General features: G+C 51.0%; 9 protein-coding genes across 9 annotated transcripts; 6 read left to right on the forward strand and 3 right to left on the reverse strand.

Moving 5' to 3' along the window:
* Positions 1-372: 372 nt before the first annotated feature.
* On the forward strand, positions 373-1317 carry NCS54_00319600 (Hypothetical protein; the record flags this gene model as incomplete). Its single annotated transcript, XM_053148777.1, has 1 exon — positions 373-1317. The coding sequence occupies one exon, from the start codon at positions 373-375 to the stop codon at positions 1315-1317; it is 945 nt and encodes a 314-aa protein (XP_053004752.1).
* A 116-nt stretch (positions 1318-1433) lies between these two features.
* On the reverse strand, positions 1434-3131 carry NCS54_00319700 (Hypothetical protein; the record flags this gene model as incomplete). The annotated part of the gene is made up of 2 exons (XM_053148778.1): positions 1924-3131; positions 1434-1878 (listed from the first exon to the last, which is right to left on the reverse strand). The coding sequence occupies exons 1-2, from the start codon at positions 3105-3107 to the stop codon at positions 1434-1436; spliced, it is 1629 nt and encodes a 542-aa protein (XP_053004753.1). The 5' UTR covers positions 3108-3131.
* A 1527-nt stretch (positions 3132-4658) lies between these two features.
* On the forward strand, positions 4659-5840 carry NCS54_00319800 (HNHc domain-containing protein; the record flags this gene model as incomplete). Its single annotated transcript, XM_053148779.1, has 3 exons — positions 4659-4968; positions 5017-5670; positions 5758-5840. 3 exons carry the CDS (start codon positions 4659-4661, stop codon positions 5838-5840), a joined length of 1047 nt encoding a protein of 348 aa, XP_053004754.1.
* Positions 5841-8431: 2591 nt separating this feature from the next.
* On the forward strand, positions 8432-10324 carry NCS54_00319900 (Hypothetical protein; the record flags this gene model as incomplete). The annotated part of the gene is made up of 8 exons (XM_053148780.1): positions 8432-8647; positions 8698-8734; positions 8788-8879; positions 8937-9021; positions 9070-9577; positions 9624-9790; positions 9840-10222; positions 10274-10324. 8 exons carry the CDS (start codon positions 8432-8434, stop codon positions 10322-10324), a joined length of 1539 nt encoding a protein of 512 aa, XP_053004755.1.
* A 2166-nt stretch (positions 10325-12490) lies between these two features.
* On the forward strand, positions 12491-13667 carry NCS54_00320000 (Hypothetical protein; the record flags this gene model as incomplete). The annotated part of the gene is made up of 7 exons (XM_053148781.1): positions 12491-12531; positions 12580-12592; positions 12671-12731; positions 12783-12920; positions 12977-13258; positions 13319-13436; positions 13496-13667. The coding sequence occupies 7 exons, from the start codon at positions 12491-12493 to the stop codon at positions 13665-13667; spliced, it is 825 nt and encodes a 274-aa protein (XP_053004756.1).
* A 797-nt stretch (positions 13668-14464) lies between these two features.
* Positions 14465-15809, forward strand: NCS54_00320100 (Hypothetical protein; the record flags this gene model as incomplete). The annotated part of the gene is made up of 2 exons (XM_053148782.1): positions 14465-15159; positions 15209-15809. The coding sequence occupies 2 exons, from the start codon at positions 14465-14467 to the stop codon at positions 15807-15809; spliced, it is 1296 nt and encodes a 431-aa protein (XP_053004757.1).
* A 551-nt stretch (positions 15810-16360) lies between these two features.
* NCS54_00320200 (MFS domain-containing protein) lies at positions 16361-18225 on the reverse strand (the record flags this gene model as incomplete). Its single annotated transcript, XM_053148783.1, has 4 exons — positions 16361-16629; positions 16684-17603; positions 17681-18056; positions 18108-18225. 4 exons carry the CDS (start codon positions 18223-18225, stop codon positions 16361-16363), a joined length of 1683 nt encoding a protein of 560 aa, XP_053004758.1.
* Positions 18226-20207: 1982 nt separating this feature from the next.
* NCS54_00320300 (Hypothetical protein) lies at positions 20208-21806 on the forward strand (the record flags this gene model as incomplete). Its single annotated transcript, XM_053148784.1, has 2 exons — positions 20208-20474; positions 20523-21806. The coding sequence occupies 2 exons, from the start codon at positions 20208-20210 to the stop codon at positions 21804-21806; spliced, it is 1551 nt and encodes a 516-aa protein (XP_053004759.1).
* A 264-nt stretch (positions 21807-22070) lies between these two features.
* NCS54_00320400 (Hypothetical protein) lies at positions 22071-24173 on the reverse strand (the record flags this gene model as incomplete). The annotated part of the gene is made up of 4 exons (XM_053148785.1): positions 22071-22882; positions 22932-23776; positions 24053-24066; positions 24114-24173. 4 exons carry the CDS (start codon positions 24171-24173, stop codon positions 22071-22073), a joined length of 1731 nt encoding a protein of 576 aa, XP_053004760.1.
* Positions 24174-24302: the final 129 nt, after the last annotated feature.

Consider the following 24302-nt stretch of genomic DNA (forward strand, 5'->3'; position numbering starts at 1 on the left):
ATCTCGCCGCCTTGGCCCCCAATCTCGAACATCTTTTCAAAGAATGATCGCAAATTTTTCCAAAGGTTGCACACTTTTATCAACTCGGGCTAACTATGACTCATGATCCGTGGAAATCATTCGTAGATGCAATGCACGTCGTCACGAGTGGCTTGTTTTGTCTGACGTAAATGCGATCTTGGAATCCGAAGTAGCAAATCAGGCACGGCTTCAGCCTGGTGGTCTGCAGCCGCAAAATAGCGCCGTTGGGGGCCTAAACAACATAACCTTATTCGTCTTGCGTAGCCGTTGATTCTTCTATATAAAACAACTCTCGCTGTTGAATTGCTCGTTTCATTCGTAGTTGATACCCTCAACTTGAACTTGTCCATCATGACAGATTGGTATCAACACTATCTCGACAACGGCTACGCCGTCGTCCCCAACGTCATCCCCAAAGAAAAAGCCCTCGCCTACCAAAGAGCCGCCTTTGACTGGCTCAAGTCCTTTGGCAACGACGCCCTCGACCTCTCCGACAGGTCAACTTGGACTCCTGACAATCTTCCAAACATTTCCAACTTCAACGCTTTCACCCACTATGGCGTTGTGCATGAAAAGTTCATGTGGGATATCAGACTTGAACCAGGTATTATTGACGTTTTTGAGAAGATTTGGGGTACGCGGGAGTTGCTTGTTTCTTTTGATGCGTTGAATATTACGCTGCCGAGGAGACCTGGACATGTCCCGCGACAACCTCAGGCGCACGTTGATCAATCGCCCTACCGTCAGGGTCTTCAATGCGTCCAGGGCATTGCCTGCTTCTCCAAGTCTGGTCCTGAAGATGGTGGTCTTACAGTTTACCCCGGGACTCACAAGGTGGTTGAGGACTTCTTTGCCAATTACACCTCCAAGGCGGACTGGAGGCGCAAAGACTTTTACACTTTCACCGAGGACCACATTGCCTGGTTCGAAGATCAAGGCTACAGACCTCACAAAGTCACCGCTGAACCAGGAGATCTCATAATCTGGGATTCGAGACTGATCCACTGGGGCGCTGAACCTACTCCAGAGGGAAACACCATCAGGACCATCACCTACGTCTCGTACACGCCTGCGTACCTTGCTAGCGCAGAGACGTTGGAGAAGAAGAAGGAGGCGTTTGACAAGTGGTTGGCGACTACGCACTGGCCTCATGATAATATCAATATCCGGGCGAGTAAGCCAAAGCTCCCGGATGGGACGCTGGATACGAGGAGGAGTGAGCCACGGGAGAAGCCCGAGTTGACGGATGAGCTGCTGAAGCTCGCGGGCGTGAAGCCATATGGTGACTCTGAGTGAATACCAGGGCAAGAGAACCCTTTCAAATGGCAGCAAACGTGTCTTTGAGGCAGTAGTGGCATGATTCGTTAGTCGAGTAGACTCATTTATCAATAAAAAACCGAGTTCCGATCCCCCTAGAGATCATTCCCAGCCTTCTTCTCAGCAGCCCACTCCTCCAACCAAGCCTTTGTAAAATCAACAATCTCCTTCTGAGCCTTTGCAACAGCCGGAGGAGGCAAGTCAAAGGCCTCGCTCTTCGGGTCAAGCCCATTCTCGTCCCAATGATGAACACCATGCTCGATGAGGATAAAAGGCTCGCTGACTGTCGATTCTCTCTCGGGAACGCCGATGCGGTGGGGCGTGGCGGCTCGCCAGGGGTCTGCTTCTCCGTCGATGAAGGCGACGCGGGGGAAGCTGAAGTTGACACCGCCGAGTTTGTTGATGGAGTCGATGTTTGGTGGGGTTGTGATGTTGAAGGCTTCACGGCAGGGGATAGTGGTGTATTTGAGGTCAATCAGGCGAGAGACGAGTGGAAGCTGGTCCTTTGGCGTGCCCGACCCTGTTTGGAAGTAACCCCATCTACGAATGTTAGTAGTAATTCCGAACGCAGGGCATTCGACTTACTGCGTGCATGTCTGGTAGGTCCAGCTTCGCATCATTCCTTGGTTCAGGCCCGTCTCATTGATCGAGCCTCGGATCGAGTAGCACTCGTTGACAGTCTTATCCTGGCATCCACCTTGAAGATCCGTGTTGACGGCTGATCTGATGTAGCCAATGTAGTTGAGGAAGCGGATGGTGAGACTCTTGGCCTCGGCTTGATAGCCACAAGTCGAAACCCATTTCTGGACAGTGGGGATGAGATGTCGGGTACTGGCATACAGAAGGCTGTCAGAAGAAACGCTTCCACAGTAGATTCCAAAGTCAGGCGCATCCTCCTCCGGATCCCAGTTGTTGGACTGCAAACCGCCAATGCCACGACTAATGGCCATGGCAAAGTCATCATCTTTGAGCTCCTGAAGACCAAACGCAATCTTGAGCTTCTTCTTTTCCTCCTTGTCCTTTCCGAGAAGGATCTTGTCGACGATTTGGGTCAGCTTCTGCGTCGTGCTGGCACAGTCGCCGGGGGCAAAGAGTCGGGCTGCCTCAAAGTACTCCCAGTAGTCGGTGATGGCTTCGGTCACGCCGGATGAGGAGATGCCGCCCCAGAAAAGGTCGGGGTAAATCTTTCTCGCGAACGCAGCAAAAGCGCCGGCGTATGATCCTCCGTAGATGATGTAGGGCGTTGAAGCTGCTGTGAGGTTTCGCTCCTCGAGTCCAGGGAACTTGACATTCTCCGCGAAGTACGCCGTGTCGGCGAGGGCTTGCTCCGTCGAAAGGAAGCGCAGGTTCTTTGTCTTGAGATCAGGAACAGGGAAACTGGTGCCGTAGTATCGATGCTCGAGAATGACTCCAATGCCATTCGTCGCTTCGGCCAACATCTTGAGAATGCCATGATCCAGGAAAGGCAGCCTATCTTCCCCGCTCGTCTCACCGGACGCGAGGATGATGACGGGACCGCCTTCCTTGTAGTACTGCGCGTCGAACCAGTATCTCAGAGGAAACTTTTCATCAGAGTGAGGCTCGTAGAGGGTGTCATTGTGGAAATGATCGACAGGCACCGAGATGTTGACGGCACGTGGTCCATCGTCAGCTCTCTTGGAAAGACGGTGAAGACCGCGAGCTTCAGTGCTTGAACCGTGAATCTTTGCCTCAGCCGACAAAACAAACAAACCAGCAGCAACACTGCCCAAAAGCCACCGAAGAGCCATCTTTTTCAATGAATTGTTAAAGATGCTCGAGGTCTGTATTGTTCAAGCTGCATTTTAGCGGGGAAAGCTCCGGCTTTGAATCACCTCCGCCTAGTCCGCACCTTCCTGTTTCAGGTTGATAAGACATGTACATCACGCAATCAAAATCGTGCTACGACGCGACCTTGATGAGCGTTTTGAGCAACGATCGACTATTCCGGGAACTTTTGACTATACTACAACTAAAAAGTTCCCCTGCAAATAGAAGGTGTTGGTTGGATCTGACTACTTTTTTGTTACCGGTCGGAATTGCGGCACTGAAATGGGGCAACACTATGCAAAGGATCCAATTTGATGGGCAAATGAGGGCGCACTTCTCTCATTCCAGTCTTGGGAATGTTATCCTGGACTGCAAAGTCGTCAATTGGCTCAGATACAAGAGCTAGATGATTGTGGAGATGACGCATAGATATCTTGTTTCGATAGCAACGCCCATATCTTTGACTTGCACTGAATCCTCTTGGAAAGACTCTCCTACGTCGAAAATAGAAATGAATAGCTCGGTGCGGTATTGAGTACGTATGATTAAAGACCTTGGACTTGGCAATCTTAGGGTGTTCGAGCTCACCAGATTAATGGCGGAACCGGCCCTGATCTCGGTAGGTGTAAATTCAACCAGGATACGATCATGATCACGAAGTCCGATAAGGCTCAAAAGATATAGGCTGTGGACTAACAACATACTTGTCGGAGGACAGAAGTGGGATTGCCAAGGAGCGACTCTGCCCTTGAATGGCACTGGCTAACTTTTGCCCAGTTGTCAACATGTCGTCTTTTACTCTCTTTCATCATGTTATCAACAGAGGCCACCAGTCACGACAGCAAAACACACAGTTTCCTACTCTAATAGCGACATAAAATCATCACAGAAGTAAGCTACGCAGCTTAATATGGGGGTTTCAATGCAACCGCCACATTAACACCAACGCAGCATAGCACCAAAGGTGTTACCCCTGATGGGCACCCGATATCAAGCAATTTGAGGGGACTAATCCATCCTCACATCGTTTTCAAGTGTGGCTTCCAAGGCATACTGCGCTTCCGGATACCTTGCGAAACTCGTAACAACAGCACATCCAATAAGAGACCGTGACAAGACATCTGCTGGTGTTGGCCGAGCGAGATACAGCAATCTGGCGTCAAACCGGACTCGTTGGGCGTGAGAGGTATCCCGAGGTGTGGAGATTTTCGAATTACATGGTTGGGATTGCAATACCCTCGATAGTCGACACTTACTAGAAATAGGGACTATATCTATAGAGTATTGTACCAGCTCGGAATTTGGTGTCAGCCAAGAACGATGACAGCCTCAACGGCGCCAAATGCGGAGAGTGCACAGGACATTGGGCGCTATCAGTCGACGAACCAGACAATGCCCTGTTTTCGACCCTTCTAGCGCCTGCACACGACGTCATCATCGCGTGTGACCACACACAACCCTCATAAAACCAAAAAAAAAAACGTCACAGCCACTTTCAACCCCTGTTCCCACTCAAACGCCATCACTCCCAAATGTCTCGCTCACTATCCGCAGTGTCGTCCCTCGAGGTCAGGAACCTCAACTATGACCAAATACGCTTCTATCATCCTGGCTATCTGAAGCCCCTCAACTTGCTGTTCTGTTTGCCCCGCGTTGATTATAGTGCCGAGGATAACGCCTACGGCGTTCATTATCGGACAGCTCTTACGGCTTGTCAGATTGTTGCAAATAATGCTTTTGAGAAGGGGAGGCTTGCGAGGGATGATAAGGGCCAGGATATAGTGGCGGATGATGAAAAGGTGTTGCTTGAGAGGGACTATTGGTTCTTTATTGAGGATGATGGTAATATGGATGTTCTTTCTGACAGATATGAGAACTGACACAGCTCAGAACGATATGCTGTTGTGCCCTGTTTCAATGACTGGCAGTTCCCCCACGACAAACTCCCGGACTGGTGGATCGCCCCAACTTCGTCACTTGGCCTCCACACCAAACGCTGTGCCGTGACCAACACCAGTTACGCATTCACATGGGCACATTTAATCCCCAGGGAGGAACAGCAATGGTTTAACAAGAACGGTATGGGACTTTATGGTGGAGGGTCTCACAGTTTGGACGACCAACACAATATCCTCCCTCTCAAGGCGGATCTTTACGTGTGCTTTGACCAGAGCGTCTTTGCCCTCGTTCCCAAGCAACACCGCGAACCAAATGGAGAATTACGTACGGAATATGTTCTCCACGTTCTCGATGCCCGAGAATCAGAATTTGCAGCCCTCTACCACGACCGCCCCATCAAATGCCTCGTCTCTGGAAGTCGAGAATACCTCTTTGCCCGCTTCGCCTGGACCGTAATCTCACGCATCAAACCGTTCCTAACATCCGGCGTCGGCAGACGCGTAGTCCGATTCAGGGTCAGAGCATGCGACGGCGACACGGACGAGGAGAACCTACGCGCAGAGATGCAGAATGTCTTTATGGATGCCAAGAAGCTTGAGGCTCTGTATGGGGGTGGGGGGAGGAAGAGGGCTGTTTCCCTGGAAGGTGCGTATGCTAATGATGAGTGGGAAGAGGAGCTTCCGGGGGAGATGGAGGGGTAGTTTGTTGAGTTGACAAGCTGTGTATGAATAGACAACGTGCATCATTTGTTCTCTTGGATGCCCAGGGGTTTGCTGCAGCATCGGTTACGTCCTGTTCATGCTTCACTTGTTTAGCAAAGGTATGACTTGTGCGGTTCTCACACTCTATCTCTCAAGCCCCTTGCAAGTTGAAAAGCTAATCTCCTTGGTGTTCATGCAGATTCTGCTGCGATGCCAAGACCTGTTCCCAAGTTGAGACCCGCAAATGTGCTTTTTTCATTTCATTAGACCCGCTAGACACCGCTCACTTTGCGTCTTGACAGTGTTGTTGTGGCCTTGGAATTTATGATACCAATCTTGTGTTGACACTGTATTCTCTGTCCTTGTGGCTTTGGGCTGTTTGAGTGATGTTCTTGCAACAACCTGATATCTTCAACCTTGCATCACTAATGAATGACCAACCAACTCCCCATCAGCCGCATCACAAAGACCCCTGTCTTTCAACTCGTCTTCTTGCCAATCAGACCCAATGCACCAAAAACAACCTCTCGATACCCGCCTCTAGTGCCAAAAGTGGCTTAAACCCGTGAGAGTGTCCCTGAGCTAGAAGCAAACTATTGATTCCAACAGCCAAACTATCGACTTGGCCCCTGTCAAGCCATTTCTTAAATACCAACGCCTGCCGCCGCCACTTTCAAGCCACGGCGCTTTTTCTTTTCTGTCCCAACTCTAGTCACTCATTTTTTGACGTTCGTTCTTGATCATGCGTGTCAACGCCTTTGTGGTGGCTTTAGGCCTTTCTGCTGTTGAGATGGTTGCTGCTGCTGTTTGCAGGCCTGGATCTACTACGCGTGAGTTACCTTTGAGTGCCTTCAAGACAATCCTGCTTGCTGACCTGGTCAAGTCTTGTCCGAGTCAGCCTCTGCAACTGAAGCTTCTTCATCGACAGTTTCTATCTCTACTGAAGCTTCCTCGACCGTCTCAACCGAGGCCTCCTCATCCGTAACCTCCGTCTCGACTGACGCTTCAACGACTCTCTCCGTCTCAACGACCTCGGCAGTCGAAACAACCTCTACCACAGAAGCCGCCACTTCCACAACCTCCGCAGGCCCCCCTCCCATCCCAACCTTCAACGTCGTCGCCACCGGCGGCGGCCCTGCAGCCGGCACCCGCCTCTCCGCATCCCGCCGCGCACCCTTCATCACCTTTGACTACGAAGCCGGCGACGCCAGCGCCGAGTTCTTCTCCATCGAGCCGGAGACTGGTCGCCTCAAGACGTCAAACCCTGACACATACGTATGCGCAACCTTTGGCGAAAACGGCCAGCCGGCTGGAACAGCATACCTCGGCAACTGCATCCAGCAAAACATTGACGTCGCCGGCGACTACATCGCCTATCTCAACTGTGGCCTCAACCAAGGCAAGGTCACCTGCACTGCACCCTGGAAGAATTGCAATAGGGACAACTTTGAGTGGATGTGCTATCCCGATGAGGCTGGCTCTACCATGACCAAGTTGTTTGTCACTCCGCACAACACTTGGGGTTACACCGTTGGCATGGCTCGTGATGTCCCCAACGGCTACAGCGAAGTTGAATGGAACGCCTTGGTTGTCTAGATGCTGTATACGCTATGTTCTCGAGGTGTGTGGGACGTGGTTGTATTTAATTCGCCCATGGGTGCTTAATTCTTCAATACTTTTCTAATGCGACGAGTCTCGCCTGTATTCCTGAGAGAACTCTTGCTTCTCGGCTGGGACTTGGAACCCAACTGATATCGCTCCTTGGATGGCTTCATCTTGACAACTCGATCTTTTGTTCAAGCTTGATAGATCTGATGAGCAGCAGGCGATGGCAAGACTCTGACGTACCGCCAAAGACACCGGCACCTGACTTGTCGTCCAACATGCCCACTATGCACATGTCGAGTTCGTGTATCACGACGGGAGTTTCAACTGTTATATATGTAACATTGCCTGCATCAACCTGGCTAGTTCGGACTTTTAACACAGCCCGTCAACCCGATCCGATAAACGATCTACCCAATCCCTCCCCCAGACGTCAAACGCTCCACATACCGTGGTTGTATTTGTCGCTACCACGTTGTGTAGCATCTTCAACTCAAAAAAGCACAGGCCAGGATGTGATGGTTCAAGATCGTCGTCGTCATCGGTCTCGGTCTCGCTTTCGGTCTCTGACCGTGGCACGGCACACGGCAACTGTCTACGTATTACTTTTAGTAGGACACGTACGCCCATCGCAGGGCTTAGCTTCCTGATTATCATTATTAGTTTTGAAACAGAGTAGCACGCTCTTAGTCCATGACTCGTACTGTTACAATCAACGGCAAGACCCCTTACATGTCATCAGCGATAGCGAGGCGCTAGACTTTCGGTAGCTCACGAACACGCGTATCAAACCCCTGCTGGTTTCCCGTCCGGTGCATAGTTATGCATGGGAATCTTTCTTTCCGTTCCGAATGTGTCGTGACGGATAAAATTGACCAATCAGGCTCGCCTTATTATACGGCAGTTAGTGACGCAACAAGACTTCAAGTAGGGATCTTCCCGAAAGTGATTCTAGATGCCGATCAAGTATGAAAAGGGATCAGAAGTCCGTGTAATGTTGTTTCATAGAGTGATAAATAGGCCATCTCTGCCCGGTCTGGCTGTAGCTGGGTCAAATCACCCTTCTTTCACCCTTCACTCAACACAGCACACCACTCATCATGGGAAACATTCAGTCTTTCATCGACCTTGCCATCAACCGGTGGCCGACCCTCCTTGCTATCGTAGTTATCTGCCTCACAGCTGCTTTCGGCCCAACCATCAACCGTAATATCCTACTATGGGGTTTGCCCGTCGTGGGAGATGGAAATGCAGAAAAGCGAAGAATGGCATACCTGGCCGGAGCCAGGAAGCTCTACTCTGACGGATACCAAAAGGTAACAACCGTGCCTTCACAGAGGTGGACCTCAAGCTGACTAGAGGGTAGTTCAAAGATGGAGTCTTCATGATTACCACCAGCAGATGTAAGTTAAGGGATACAGTGTAAGTCATTACGGACCAATTCTGACTTGCCCAGCGTCTCCGATTGTGGTGATTTCTCCCAAATTCCTTCCAGAACTGCACAAGCTCCCCGATTCAGTCGTGAGCATGGATGCCGCCGTTGACGAGGTTAGTGCAACCTCGAATCTACACGCATGACCCGAGGCTGAGCAGGTTTTTATCTAGACGATGGAAACGAAGTACACCAAGATCGAGACATCGGTTCCCATCATTCCTCACACCATCAAGGGAGATTTGACTCCCTCACTGAGTAAGTATAATTACACTCTCTGTTTTTCACAAGACTCATGGTCTGTAGACCGCCTCAATCCCACCATCGCTCAGGAGGTCCGAGAAGTCCTCCAGCTCTCCATCCCATCCTGCGATGACTGGACAGAAGTCAACATCCACGACAGCCTCCTCCGCATCGTAGGCATGGTCTCAGGTCGCGTCTTCATCGGCCCTGAGCTCTGCCGGTCCGAAAAATATCTCGACGCAGCAATCAACTACACTATGGAGGTCATGGGCGCACAACGCGCCGTGCAGCAGATGCGTCCTTGGCTACGACCGTTCCTTGCGTCGAGGCTGCCTGCTGTCAAGCGCTTGGACCAGAGAATCGCAGAGGCTGAGGAGTTTCTTAATCCTATCGTCAAGCAGAGGACCGAGGTCATAGCCGATCCTTCCGTCGAGAAGCCGGATGACATGCTCCAGTGGCTCATGGACAGAAAGGACAAGTTTCCTGATAAGAACAGCCAGAACCTCGCCAAGGTGCAGCTCGGTCTGACCTTTGCGGCTATCCATACGACGACTTTGACTGCTACCAATGCGTAAGTCGCTCTTCCTTTACTTCTGATTTCACGCTAACTGTGGTAGATTCTATGACCTGGCGGCTATGCCTGATGTGCAAAAGGAACTCCGAGTTGAGATTCGCGAGGCTCTCTCTCAGACCTCAGGTGTTATCACTAGCCAAGCTTTGCAGAACATGAAGAAGATGGATAGCTTCCTCAAGGAGGTGCTCCGCTTGCATCCCGCCACCATGGGTAAGATATGTCTCCCCAATTCGCTTTTAATCTAACAACAGTATTGTAGCCTCCTTCCAACGCAAGGTTCTTCAACCATTCACTCTGTCCAACGGCCAAAAGATCCCAGAAGGCGTGACAATAGAGATCCCCGCTGTCGCAATTAGCGCCGACTCAGATGTCTTCCCTCGCGCAGACAAATTTGATCCTCTGAGGTTCTACAAGCTCCGCCAGCAAGCCAAGGACGATGGGTCGGCTGAGAAGGCGGCGCTGCACCAGTTTGTCAGCGTGAACCAGAGCAGTCTGACATTTGGCTTTGGCAGACATGCCTGTCCTGGCCGGTTCTTTGCTGCGAATGAGATCAAGATGATCTTGGCGAATGCGATTTTGCAGTATGATATCAAGTTGGTAGATGCCACGGAGAGATATCCCAACATTGAGTTTGCACACATGGTGAGTTGATGGATCTATCCGAAAATGAGAGGTTACTAACTCCTAGCCAAGTCAATCCCTGACCCGTCTCGCAAGTTATTGTTCAAGGCCCTTGAAGTTTGAAGTTTCCGAGGTCAATGGGCGCATGCTAGGTGAAGCAGAGAGGCGGGAGAGCAGAACTTCTGAATAATCTATTTACATAATTGCGATAACACATAGACCAATGATTAACCCAAAGCAAACTCCAATTTCATTCATTTTTCCAGAGAGCTCAGCTACTGTCGAGCGAGGACAAGTTAATGTGATTCCCGTGTCTAAAGCCTGATCTCTCCCTCAATCCGTCATTCCCAGTTACTGCACCCCAATTCCTAGCAACGAAAGACAATTTAACTGTGGCAACTGCCAGCCATATAGGGAGTTGGGCCACCTAAGAAGATAACATGACTTTCTAGTCACGATGAGCTAGTGCCGGGGCATAAGGGACTCTGGTAATTCGGCCGGCATAGAATCTGCTACAATGGTTGCTCAACAACCATCATCTTCCGTAGTATAGTGGTCAGCATGCAAGCTTGTCGCGTAGTCCTTTTCTTATCGCTCTATCTCCCCGATGCCCATCTTTATTAATGCTCTCCTTCTATATCTACCTAGCTATATCGTAAATTTATATAAAAGAAAATATCTATAATATTTAAGGTTCACTTTCCTGTCCCTCGTACTCGATAAACAGGAAAAAGGGCAGATATAAAACCCGGTGGCGAAGGATAAAAAATGACATGGATCCAAGGGATCGAGATAGACGATTCTGACGAACATGCAAACTCGCATGTAGTGTCTATAGACCTGCCAATCGAATGCAGTGGGCACCTGGTGTCTCTAGGATCTTTGCCGGTGTCCACGGGCAGCTGGTCCAGCTCGACCTCAAACCCAAGGGAGCCGAAGGCCACTTGATCCCGAGCGACATGACGGGGTCCCTTGAAACCTTGGTCATGCCAAGCACTGGCGACCGGGCCTCTTGTGGCGGCAAAGATCAAGGCCTTGAGACTCGAGACCATTACACTGACCTGGTATACCTCTGCATCTCTGAAGACTACGGGGCTCAAGTCAGAGCTGGAGCACGGAATTTCCATCAGGAGTGGAAGGATTGCTTTTTGGACAAGGTCATCGAACAAGATCCCGCTCTTGAGGAGAGCATTCGGTGGGCCTTGGACATGCCTCACACCCCATCACCTGAGGCTGAGCAGGCCTTCAGAACTGACGTTGGAGGGCGTGGCGAGTATGGCAGCCATCAAGAGCAGAGTGGTGGCTACGACTACTGCTCGGCTGGTAGTGCTAGTCGATCCGGCATGGCTGGCGGAGGATACTGTAGTTATGACGGCGCTGCTGGCAACTTCTATGCCGGTTTTCTGGTCGATCAGACGTACCTCGGGATGGTGAAATGTCTCAAGACGGATATCGGAGGTACAGTGCCAGCCACGGGGACTGGTATCATGAGCATAGCAAGGGGCAGTACTCTTGGGCTTCAGGGGGATGAGCGGGGGGCACCTGGTAACTGCCGCCGGATTAAGGAATTGATCTGATGTACATATAGCTGACATTGATATTTATTTCAAGGTGGTGGGCCTGCTACATAGATGCCAAAATCGAAGGATCAAAGACGCTGCTCGCCTCATATACAGGTATCTCTGTCATGTCAACTTGGCTACGCTATCTTTCAGCCTAAGTCGGTGTTTCTGATATCTAGACCACCGCTCACCACCGCTGACCGAAAAAGTGTCGGACAAGTTTCACTCAAGCCTCATTGCAACCCAAATTAAGATGACGTTGGCTGAGAGTTGAGACTAACTAGGGTGCACTCATGACTTTAGAGCCTAATAAAACAGACAGCCTGCCTCAACCAGCACCTCGAATTTGCATGCCCGCCTGTTAAGTTTTGCATAAACCCCTCATCCCCATTCTGTTATGTAAAGATAAGGGATCCAGTCGGGAGGACCGGTGGCGCCGCCAGTTAACGGTCCGAGGCATCCGAATCTCGGCATGCAAATGCCACAGCACTTGGCAGCAGGCTCTGAGAACAAACCTCACATATCAACAACCCTCTATAGGAGAGTACATATGTTCTGCATTGCCTTGACTTCCTGCTGAAGTACGCCGCCCAGAGTCAGTTTATAGAAAGAAGTGAGGCCCGGAAAACAACCAGACAAAGCGGCATCGAACAACTCCGATTGCTGCAATCCGCCCACCGTCAACGTCATCGTCAGCCTTCAAGGTTCAGAAAACAATCAATCGATCATGGAAACACCTTTTTGGGGTCCTCAGACCTCCTATCTTAAGTATGTCTAGCTTACCTTCGGCTCATCCGTCCACTAACAATAATACAGTTTCTGTGAAGAGGTACCCTTCCAAACCTGTCTCATTGCCCGCCGAACCGAGCAGTCAAAGGCACTGACAGACCAACTTCATGACGATTAGGACTATGTGGTGACTCGATACGTGGCTGAGTTCATCAATACACTCAGCAGCCTCGTCTACGGTCCGTCCACCTCGCACCAAACCACCATCGTCAGGAATTGACACGTACCAGTTGCCTACGGACTCTACGGCTTGCTCAGTTACTCCCAATTCCCAGCCGGCTCACGCCTGTTCCTCTACTGTGGATTGATGGGTGTAGGTATTTGCTCTGGCGGATACCACATGACTCTGAAATACCACACTCAGATGTGTACGCGCCTTTCCCTGCCTCTATTGCCAGCCTCCCTCTAACCATTTTGAATCCAGCCGATGAGCTATCCATGCACTTATTGACCACTCCGCTTGTCTATCGCCTGCTTACCTTCAAGGCCAGCCCCCGGCGCACAATGTTGATAGGAATTGTGCTGTTATCCCTCTTCACCCTCGTCATGGTCACGCACGTTGTCCTAGATGAATTCGTTCTCCATGCAGTCACATTTGCCTCGGGAGTACTGATTGTCGCAAACCGGGCTCTCAAGATCATTTCCCAGCACGTCCTCGATTCTCAAACCAGACAAAGTCTTCGAAACATCTCCCTTTTCTGTTGCTGTAAGTGATAGTTCCCTCCACCCCCCATTCGTTGTGAATCACGTCTAATGCTTTCTCGAGGGTGCTTTGGCTTTGGATACTTTCTCTGGCTGATTGGTGAATTGGCATGCCGCTACTTGACGAATGCGAGAAACGCTTTGGGATTACCTTTAGCGTTCTTCCTGGAACTGCATGGATGGTATGCTCATTGCAACTTGGCCCCGATTGCTTCTTTGTCTTGATACTGACGAGTGATAGGTGGCACATCTTCACAGCTGTTGGAAGCTACATCGCTGTTGTGGTCGTTGATCTTATCACGTCTGAAGATGAGGTCGTCAGTGACCCTACCCAACACTTGGCTTGGCCGATCCCTTTTGTAGCTCGCCGCATGGCCCAATCGCCAGGGACAGTGAAGGAAAAGGCGGCTTAGTTCTGGTATGGAGTAGTAGACAGGTTTGTGGTAATCGGAGATGGGAATGTGCTGCGTGGCTTAGTTGAGCGCTGTCGATCCAAGTCCCCAGATCTCAATCGCCTACACTCTATCCATCATTACCCTCTTTACCTACCTAACCAATAGCAGATATGAGAACTGGAGCACCCGGCTGTCTTCTGGCTCAGCAGTCCTGCCAGGGACCGGGCTTCAACCATACCAAAAAAACCCAATATACCATCATAACATCATATCCCAATGGTAACATCCCACCCATCCGCCGCAGCCCTTGACCTCTCACTTTGTTATACAAATCTCAGCCGTGATGCTGTCCATATTAGCACGCTTCTACTTAGAGCGAAAGATGATGTAACAAATGAATGTCGTTATGAATTCTTCAGGAGGTAAATGAGAAGCAGCACGTGACTCTAAGCAAGGGGTTCACCCCTGTCTACTTGCTGGGATAACCTCGGCTTAGGTAATTCTTGCGCAGCACCGGCCCTCAGCTCAGCTGGACTCCTGTTTCGACGCCAACTGCGATCTCAGTTTCTTTGCTTGCTGATTGAACCAATTACCCCGAGCTATGTTAGTGGTTGCATGCTCTGGGGAGCGACTACGCCGTACCCATGCAGAATAAGCGCTTCATGTTCAATTCACGGCGCTTCTCGTTTAGGGAATCGCCGGAAGGATTGCTGCCTAAAAAAGGAGCTTTGACCCGTGTTTCGAGTCGCGTTATTTAACTTGACTTTCTCACATCACGACCATCATTTAATCATCGCCAAGTACAGATCTCAATCATGAGTGGTCCTCGTCCCAAAAGCAGCGGTTTCCGCGATGATCCCGATGCATTGTCCATGCATACGACCGATGGCGAAGCATACACCGACGCCGTCGCTGAAGATGCCGCTGACGATGCCGCTCCCCCTTACACTCCTGTTGACAACAGCACCGTGAGGCCACCGCCCACTGCTCCCCAAGTCAGAAACCCGTATGCCGATGACGAAGACTTGTATTGGACTGGTGTTACCGAGCCCGAGTCCCATTTCGCTTTCACCTCGTATCGCATTGGCAACAAGCGCACCCGCATCGGAAACGAGGTGCTCCACCTGCAGGACAAGCGCTCCGACGCCGATCCTCAGTTTCTCGGGTCGTGGGTTAACCTGATGGCTCAACTTCCTCCGTCGCCGTACATTCACATCGTCGGTACGCACAAGGAGACGAAGCGCGACAAGGATGGAAAGAAGAGCCGTGAGGATGTGACGGATTTTCGCATCATGGTTAGCCTGCGCAATTATCTGTGGCCCAACTTTAACCCCAATGGGCCCAACGAGATGAAACTCTTGACTGCGGAGGGTGGAGAGAAGACGTACCGGGGCACTATCCTCAAGAAACGTGCCCCTGGAGTCAAGGGTGATATCGAGGTTGGCCACGCAAAGCCTACCCTCAAGGAGTGGTGTCATCGCTACTGTGCCAATGCAACAGGGACCAAAGTGTAAGTGCATCGCACCTGTCTCTCCGTCTTGGCTAACTTGTCCTTGCAGATTCCGTCTGACTCGTACCGTTACCGGTATGGACGAGGAACAACTTCGCTCTCGTCTTACAGGCTTGATCAGGAGCACAAACTACAAGGGCAAGCTCACCATCGAGTTCCCTGTTGCCGACCGAGCAGTCGACATCTATTCGTCTAGCCGACTCAACACATGGCGGCTGACAACTTGGATCTGCTGGATCTTCTACCTCACCTTTCTCTGGATCTTTGCTTGGCCTGTACTCTTCTTCACCACTAAGCGGTATCATGTCGTCCGCGCCGAGTGGCCTTTTGCTCAGGTCGATGAACAGGGTCGGAAGAGGTATACTACAGTCAGCGAAGAGCAGTGGACCAGTAGGTACGGCCCTGCTATCAAGCAGCTGTGTCTGGATCGGTACGATGGTCTGGCGGGTGATGACTACCTGAACGAGGTGCTAGACAGGGCAGAAGCGCAGCAGAACAACAACCAACCTCAGGTTGATACCCGAGCTGCCCTAGGTGTTGCTGCAGCAGCTTTCCAGGGTGGTCGCTTCAATGCTGCCAGAGGTGCGAGCAGCCTGTTGCGCTTTGTCGGCGGACAAAACGACCAGGTCGGATGGGGTTTCGACACATGAAGACCATGAAAGGTCCATCGTGTCAATCCATACTGTTGTGTATCACGACTCCCGCCTATCGATGGAAGATAGTCCGTATTTGAACGCATTTGCTTTGGCCATAGTCACGATGACGTAGTCAAAGTGTAGTAGGAGTTTGGCTTTGGAAAGGGAAGGGGATCTTAGTTTGCTCAACTTTCGTCTCTGATTTATATGGTAGTAGAACCTAATCGTTATTATTGTCTGCAATGATGACAAGAAGCCATCAGCCACAACAGAAAAAAAAACACAGTCATTAATACATGACGGTATCAAAACCCAATACCGTGCACCTAATCGTGAAGCTCCTTGAATGTCATATCAATCACAAGGTGAAAAAGCTTACCTAAAGGACTTGAAGATTTATATCTGAACTTAGCTAAAAAATATGTCGAGAATAATATGAGGTGTAGGTACAAGTGGTAGTATTTCCTTATATCTGCTGGAGCCTGGATGTCTCCTCACTCAAGGGCACTAGAATATGATCATGACGAATGATAACAAGCCCCCTTACACAACCGGCCACCCAAAAGCTATTCCTTGGGAGTCGAGGCACCACTCATCTTCTCGTTATAAACCTCCCGCAGCACATGCTCTTTCTTGGCAATATCATCCCCGCCACTGCGATCTCCGAACACAGTGTCCATCTCCTCGAGAGTCTTGCCTCGTGTCTCGGGCACACAGAACCAGACAAAGGCAAAGGATAGAAGACCGAAGACGGCAAAGAACACGTAGGCTCCGAAACCGGTGGCTTGGACGAGTGGAGGGGTGATGAGGCCGATGATGAAGTTGTTGATCCAGTCTTTAAAGGGTTAGCTTCTCTACATGTGTGAGTGCTAAGGGGAAGAGGACTTACTTGAGCAGGTAGAGATGGCGACACCCTTGGCTCGAAGGCTGGATGGGAAGACTTCCGCCGGGACAGCCCAAGGAGTAGGAGCCCAAGAGCCGCCAAAGATGAGCATGTAGAAGAGCAAAAATGCAACGCTGGTCCATCCCTCGGCGCGGTGAGTAGGCCAGCTATCAGAGAACAAGCCAACCGTGACGGCGATAATGACGAGAGGGATGACAGTCAGGACACTGCCGATAAGAAGAATCGTCTTTCGACCGAAGCGGTCCAAGGTCCACAAGCTAGTGAAAACACCGACGAGTTGGATAATGTTCAATACACCCGACATGATGAGCTGCATATTGAGATCCAAGCCCATTGTGCCAAAGAGCGTGGGTGAATAGTAGATCAAGGCGTTAATTCCAATAAACTGTTGGAAGAACATGAGCCCAGCACCTACGAGGGTGCGACGCCAGCAACCGGCCTTGAAGCAGTCAGTCCAGCTAACAATCTCCAGCTTGATGGCGCTCGACACGGTCTTGTTATCGGGAGACGTAAGCATAGGATGCCTTTCGGCAAGAACGCCAGTTTGGAAACGAGCCTCAGCGATAATTTCGATCCACTCCCTCTTAACACGGCGATCACTCTCCGGAAGTCGTCTCAGCTTGACGAGGTTCTCCAAAGCTTCCTCCTCACGACCCTTAGAGGCGAGCCAGCGAGGGGAGAAAGGGAGAAAGATGGCACCGACACCGAGGATTATGCCGGGGAAGATTTGGATGAGGAAGGGAAGTTGCCAGGACCAGTGGCTGCTCATGTCTTTTGTTGAGTATGTGATCCAGAAGGCGATGACGATGCCGAGGACGACGAAGAGGGATTCGAAGACGAGAAGGGAGCCGCGGATTTCGGGGGGAGAGATTTCGCCGATGTAGAGGGGGACAACCATGGAGAGCCTGGGGAATTAGAGTTAGCAAGCAAGTTGGGAAGTTGGTGAAGCTGATAGTGCCTCATTGGAAAGGGGCTGTCTTACATGCCAATACCGACACCGCCGATGAATCGTCCGGCGACAAGCATATCAAAATTGAGAGCCGCAGTCTGAAGAGCAGACCCAATCGTAAAGATGACAACAGCAATCATGATGGATCGCTTGCGAGACGCCCAGTCCGCGATCCAGCCCTGGTTCATAGCGCCGATAAAGGCACCAAGCGTAATCATGGCCGTCATTAGGCCCTTCTTGAAGCCAGCGCCGGGAGCATTGTCTGCCACCTCAGGGAACCGATCCAAGAAGTGATCCATGACGAGCGTGACACTGATAACGCCTTGATCGTAGCCAAAGAGGAGGCCGCCGATGGCGGAGAAGGCTGCGCAGAGGGCTACATAGGGGGAGGAGAAGAGACCGCGGAAACCTGTATGCATGTGTTAGAGATGTGAGTGGTGAAGAGGTAGTGATGGCGTACCAGCTGGTCCGTAGGGTTCGACTTCAGAGTCGAGGGGGATGGAGACGTGCTCTTGCGTTGCGACATGGTATTTGTCCCCAGTCTTGACTGGTTCGAGAGTATATGATGCTGAACCCATGATGGCGAGCTGCTGCGGTACAGGTAGTTGATCAAGGGTTAGAGGAAGCTTGAAAAGAGATTTGAAAAGGAAGAAAGAAAGAGGTCTGCTGATACTCTAGAGAGCTGCTTCTGATCAACATGAACCAGTGGAGAGAGATTCACCTCCCTTCTTATACTCCAACATCGATTCAACCCTCACCATCACCTCACCACCCAGCCAATAATATGCCCTGGAATAAGATGCCCCTACTTCCCCGGAGCGCAGCCGTTCGGGGTAGACCTGGGGTCCGGGGAAGATGGGGCCATCGGACACGACTCATGGAACATGGGGTAGGGGAACATGCGTTTAATTTTCGGAGAGGGAGGCTTGATGAGGCACTTTTTCCCGCTTAGGTTGAGAGATTTGAGTGGCAATGACTTCAGTTTGTGGTATTTAGTCTATTAGTGGTTTGATTGAGGAGCTAGCTACAGAACAACGTCGTGAAAAGATGGGAGAACAATGAAGACTGACTGCGAATTGGGTGCAATCAGAGAGACTCAACGTGTGGAGAAGGTCAATGCATGTAGCACTTTAGAGATGTGAACTACAGGGACGGACACTGCGAGATACAATCAAGGCTCTGTAAACAGTGATGAAGCCGAGTGATGCATGGCTCCTCCCACCCGACGCCCACAGGAATTCGCGCCCAAGTCAGATCTCGTCTTTTCGGTCTGGCCAGGCAAGACAGTGCCAAGTGCGAAGACGGGACTTTTTGCTTTACAGGTCGGACTGTGGATGGGGAAATTTGTTCCGCTTATGACTAACCCCAACTTCATTCGTTCGCCTCTGGTGAGGAAGCGAGTTCGCTCGGTATTGGACGCCTGCTATGACCAACCTGATTCATCACCCTCCCATTGCTTCTCGTCGAGGGCCTCGCATTAAGGAAGAACACGACAGCTACTCAGGTCTACCATCCTATCCACATCTCATCGCGAGATCCGATGCAAGGGGCCATCCCATTGGAGAGGCTCTGGCATCACACGGAGCCAGGACGAGGGCGCCTTTATTAACTTGGCTCTGGAAGCTGCCCTTTGGCAGTTGGGACTGCTTGGGCTGCTAATCAGCCTGGCAGCGCTAACATTGTATGTGAACTGGTAGCTGGGACATTGCGTGAAGTTTGGTATGGGATTCCCGTTCATGAGTGCGTCGAAGCACCCATTGCATCGATCTTTGGCCACGCGGGTTAAGGATGAAAGGGTGGAAAGAAGTACAGCGCGAAGAGGGCAATGTTTTTTCATCAGTCTTCTTACACTATGACTCCAAATTATACAGTACACACTATGAAACCCATCATAAGAATAGATAACACTCTGACAATCCTCTACATACTACTTGCTGTTCTTCGCACATCTTCATACTTTACCTTAAACAAAGATACACGCCTTTGCAATCTCATCCTTTTCTTGACCCGCGTACCGGTGAGCAATGACGCAGCTCGAATCGTTAGTCGCATCCAGACGCGGGGAAGAAGCCCGTCGAGACCATCTCCAATTTTTGATGAGGAAAAAGATGCCGAAGGTGGTGTGGACCTAGTGCGGAGCATGGACCGAGCAGGGATCTCGGGTCGAATTTCCATCTTGACCAGTGTCAAGGACCGGGATGGCTTCAGACTGGATGGCCCATGTTTGAAGAGTCTGGGGGGTTCGCCGTCATGTATCTAGACTTTCTTTTGCATCTGCATCGTGCATTTGTTTCTCCACAGTCTGAGAGAATGCCGATATCAGAACGGGAGTTGGTCGCAGTGTCGAGACTCGACGGGGTAAATGGCTCCGAGATGGTGATCGAAGGCGACATTTTCACCCCGTTGGGGAGCCCGAGACATGCTATCTTCGCAACATTGTCTAGAATGGAATGAAATCCCGATCTTTAAGGACAAATCTCGTGTATATATGGCGCTGGTCATTGCTCAGTCTAGTCTTGAATCAACAACCTCTATCCAAGTCGAAGACTGCACAGCCAACATGTATGCCGTCGTCATTTCCGTTTCTTTCCTCTCCTTTCTTGTCTACTACTTTGTAATTAGCCCGGTATGGCTCTACCTCCGAGATCCCAAGGGCTTCCGTAAGTACCCTGCTATGAATGCCTTGGCTGGTATCACCGACCTGGGCTTCATGTATGAAGCGACAAAAGGCTTCAGGACGAAGCGTCTTACGGAGCTGCACAAGAAGTATCCTGTAGTTCGGATAGGGCCTAACTCTCTCTCTTTCTCTGGTGTCCAAGCCATCAAGGTGAGTCCTTTGCCTCTATAGCTACTCCAGTTACTAACAGAGTGTCAGGACATCTACGGCCATGGAACACCCTGCACCAAAGATCACTTCTACGTCGTGACAGGAGGATCCCACACCCACCTCGCCGACGTCGTGAACAAAGCCGACCACGCCCGCAAGCGCCGAGTCCTCTCCTCAGCCTACGCCATCAAGAACCTCGAAGATTGGGAATACAAGGTGGCCGACAAGACGGAGCGCTTCATCAAGGCCTGCGACGCCGCCTGTACTCTTCCTCCCAAGACATCTGCAGACCCCCAGCCAGACGAGCTTACCTTTGACTATCGAAAGTGGACCAACTTTTTCACTGTTGAAGCTATTGCGGACATTGGTCTCACGGAGAAGCTTGGCTTTTTGGATAATGGGTCTGCTGATTGTACGGCTGAGAAGAGAGATGGCACGTTGTATACTGCCAACTTTGTCGAAAGTCTTCACAACACGGCCATTGCACAGTCCCGTCTTGTTTGGGGCTACTCCTGGTACAAGACCAACGAGTACCTCGCACGTCTTCTGTCAAAGGACTTTCGCCGCATGCTCCGTCTTGGGGATCAGTTTGACGACATCGTGTACCACCGTGCGACGAAGCGGTTGGCTCGGTACCGTGCTGGCGAGAAGCTCGATGACTTCTTTCAGGCTTTGATGGAGGATAAGAATGGGCGTCAAAACAACCAGGAATGGGGCGAGATTGTTGCCGAGGTATCTATCATGATGAACGCCGGCTCCGACACAACGGCTATCGCCATGAACAACGCCATGTACCACCTCCTCAAGCACCCAGACGCTCTCAAGAAGCTGCAAGAAGAGGTTGACTCCGCCCTTGACGAGGATGAAGAGGTCGCGCCGTTTGCCAAGGTAAAGCATCTCCCTTACCTCCGCGCCGTCATCGACGAGACCCTTCGAATTACACCCTCGGTCACATTCAACCTCCCCCGACGTACACCCCAAGGTGGCTGTGCTATTGGCGACGAATTCATCCCCGGCGAAACATCAGTCAGCATCTCAGCCTGGACAGCCCACCGTGACGAAGAAGTGTTCCCCGAGCCTGAAGAGTTTCGACCTGAACGATGGCTCGGTGAGGGTGCCCAGGAACTTCAACGCGGGTTCATTGCGTTTAGCACGGGCGCACGAGGGTGTATTGGAAGAAACATTTCGTACCTTGAGCAGACTGTTTTGCTTGCTTCTGTTGTTCATAGATATGGTATGGCATTGCCGAGTAAGGAGTGGACGCCGGAGCTTGATGAGGGGACGAATTTGTTGGTCAAGGAGATGCCGGTCAAGGTTTGGAGGAGGGTTTAGAGGACTTTCAACAAAAGCATAGCGAGGGGAGAAAGTTGGTTGTTTGAAACATCAGACTAAAAATTGATAGCCTTTTCATATTATCGCCTTGCTCACTAGAGTTGACGTAGAATTTGAGGGAGATCGACTGAAGAGGATTTTATACTCTGGAAATGGGCACCATGAGTTGGCCCAGGACGTCAACTACATGATTCAGTTACCAGACTGTACATAGGTCATCTAGAAATATTCCTTAATTTTGCCTTATAGTCGGATTATCCTACACTAAGCCTCAGCCAAATGCCGCTGAGCAACTAAGGTACTCCAACCATGCAAAGACTCAGCCCTCTTCAAAAACCTCATCAACTCATCCTTCTCCCACCTCTCCTCAAACCTATCCCCTGCAAGTGCAATCCCCAAACTTGCAAGGACAAAATGCGGCGCACACTCTGGGTTCCCCTCAGCAATTCCAATACACGTCTTCACCTCCTCTTTAATCTCTCTGTCCTGCTGTTTTAGGAAGCGTGCTCGGGATGGACCGACGCGAGGCGTGTGCGGGTCAAAGGAGAGGAGGAGGATGCGGAGGAGGTGGTAGTTAAGGAGGCCGGTTGCTGCGGCGTCGGAGAGGATCCAGATGTCGGGGGCGATTCGTCTCTCGGTGTTTTCGTCGAGGAAGAGGGCGTTGAAGCTCGGTGGTTTCTTGGCGTACCATTCTTCTGCGTATTTTAGTAGATCGCTGTGTTTCTCCATAGCCTGGTCCGGTCTCATGGGTTCGTCTCCGAAGCAGAACTTTAATGTGTCGACGAGATGTAACAGTATTCGGTTTGTCCAGGTACCGTCGTCGGTCGGGTTGTCGAGACATCGATCAATTTCGGGGAGGTAGAATGCCGGAAGAACAGGTCGCTGGCAGGCAAAAGCCATGTAGACCTCTTGCCGAAACGCGACTCTGAGAGCTGCACGTCGTAGGCTGGTGAGTCTGTCGGGTTCCCTGAGCACTCCTGGAGACCACAAAATGGAACTGTGCTCTGAAGCTGAAGCGCTGGCAAAGAGATGACCGCCAAGTAAGTGCGATTGAGAGTCGGCTCCGGATAATGGCCCTACAATGAAAGCATCAGCATCTCCCTCAGCTGTCATGGCCCGACTCACCATCAATCTCCTCCAGCGTCCTCAACAGCACAACAGCCGCAAACAGATCCTGATTCTTCAGTGCATCCGCGATCCCAAGCGTCGATATTAGAGCATTCAAACACCTCTGATAATACCTATTCGATATATAAGAGTCAAAATCCGTCGTCCTGCTTAGACACCTTGCGCTCAATGCCAAAGCAGCGTCTAGTAGAGGCGGACAAAACGCCGCCCTCCACGGAACGACGAGGGCGAAATGCCGCTCTGGATCGCAGAGGTCGAAGCGGCGGGCGATCTTTTCAATAAAGTAGCGCATCAGTTTGGCTTCGGTCGGGTTTTTAAGGGGCCAGACTGAGATGTCGCGGTAGACGGGTATTTCAGTGAAGGTAGGACGGTTTGCTTCTGTGCAGTGTGCTCCGACTTCTTGGGTGGGCAGTGGGCTGAACGTGTCGATAGGAGGGAGTGGCAATGTGCCGTCTAATGAGTGAACGGCCGAGCCTGATGCTGGGCTGTCATGTTGCTGCGCAGAGGGTCGTTCCAATAGCCTGGTATTCGACAGAGCCGTCGACCAACTTGTTTCTGACGTCGAATCGTGATAACTCGACAGATATGGGCCAGCATCGAGCGTTAGAGAGTTGAGCTGCTGGTCCGGTGTGCCGTGATGGCCAATCTCTCGAGAAGGAGTGATTTGCTCAGAGTCATCCTGAGAGCTCTCGCCTCCTTCATGGGCTGCATCCTCGGTCCGGTATATAGACTGCAGGTCCTTTCCTTCATCCACAAACTCAAGCTCGCCGTCTAGTGAGCACCAGGTCTGGTCTTCAGAGAACTTGTACTCGTTGGACGAAGCATTGGCTGCGGTCGAGAGACTGGAAGGTGTCAGTGGAATGGCCAGCAAGGGTCATTAGTGGATGTGATACCGAATCTTGGGCGGTTGGTGCTTGAAGCGAATCCATTCGCTGAGGCACTCGACTCCATTCCTGGCACAGCGATTGCATGGTCTGGTATTGTCGCCTAGAGAACATGAGCGCGCTTCAATGAGTGAATGGTGAACAACTCACATTTCACATGTCTAAACACATAGCATCGCGTGATTAACAATCAGCATCACCCAACATCGGATGTAGTCTGTGTAGACTCCATACCTGAGGCGGCAATTCTAGAACCAGTCAGCAGAACCCCATGACGCAGCAAGAGTGGCATTACCGTGCAGCTCTTCTGTGACCGTCTCGTCTTGGAAACCTTTCGCGAACCCGAGGACGACATTATGCAAGAGCAAGAGGGGGTGGACAAGAGTGAAGCATGGATAAAACCCCTTGTCGACGAGAGTTGCATGGGCATTGGACCCATTTTAACTTTGTCTGGGGCAAGAGAAATGATGATGCGGGGTAAGTT

Source organism: Fusarium falciforme, chromosome 2 (assembly GCF_026873545.1).
Source record: "Fusarium falciforme chromosome 2, complete sequence".
Taxonomy (NCBI): domain Eukaryota; kingdom Fungi; phylum Ascomycota; class Sordariomycetes; order Hypocreales; family Nectriaceae; genus Fusarium; species Fusarium falciforme.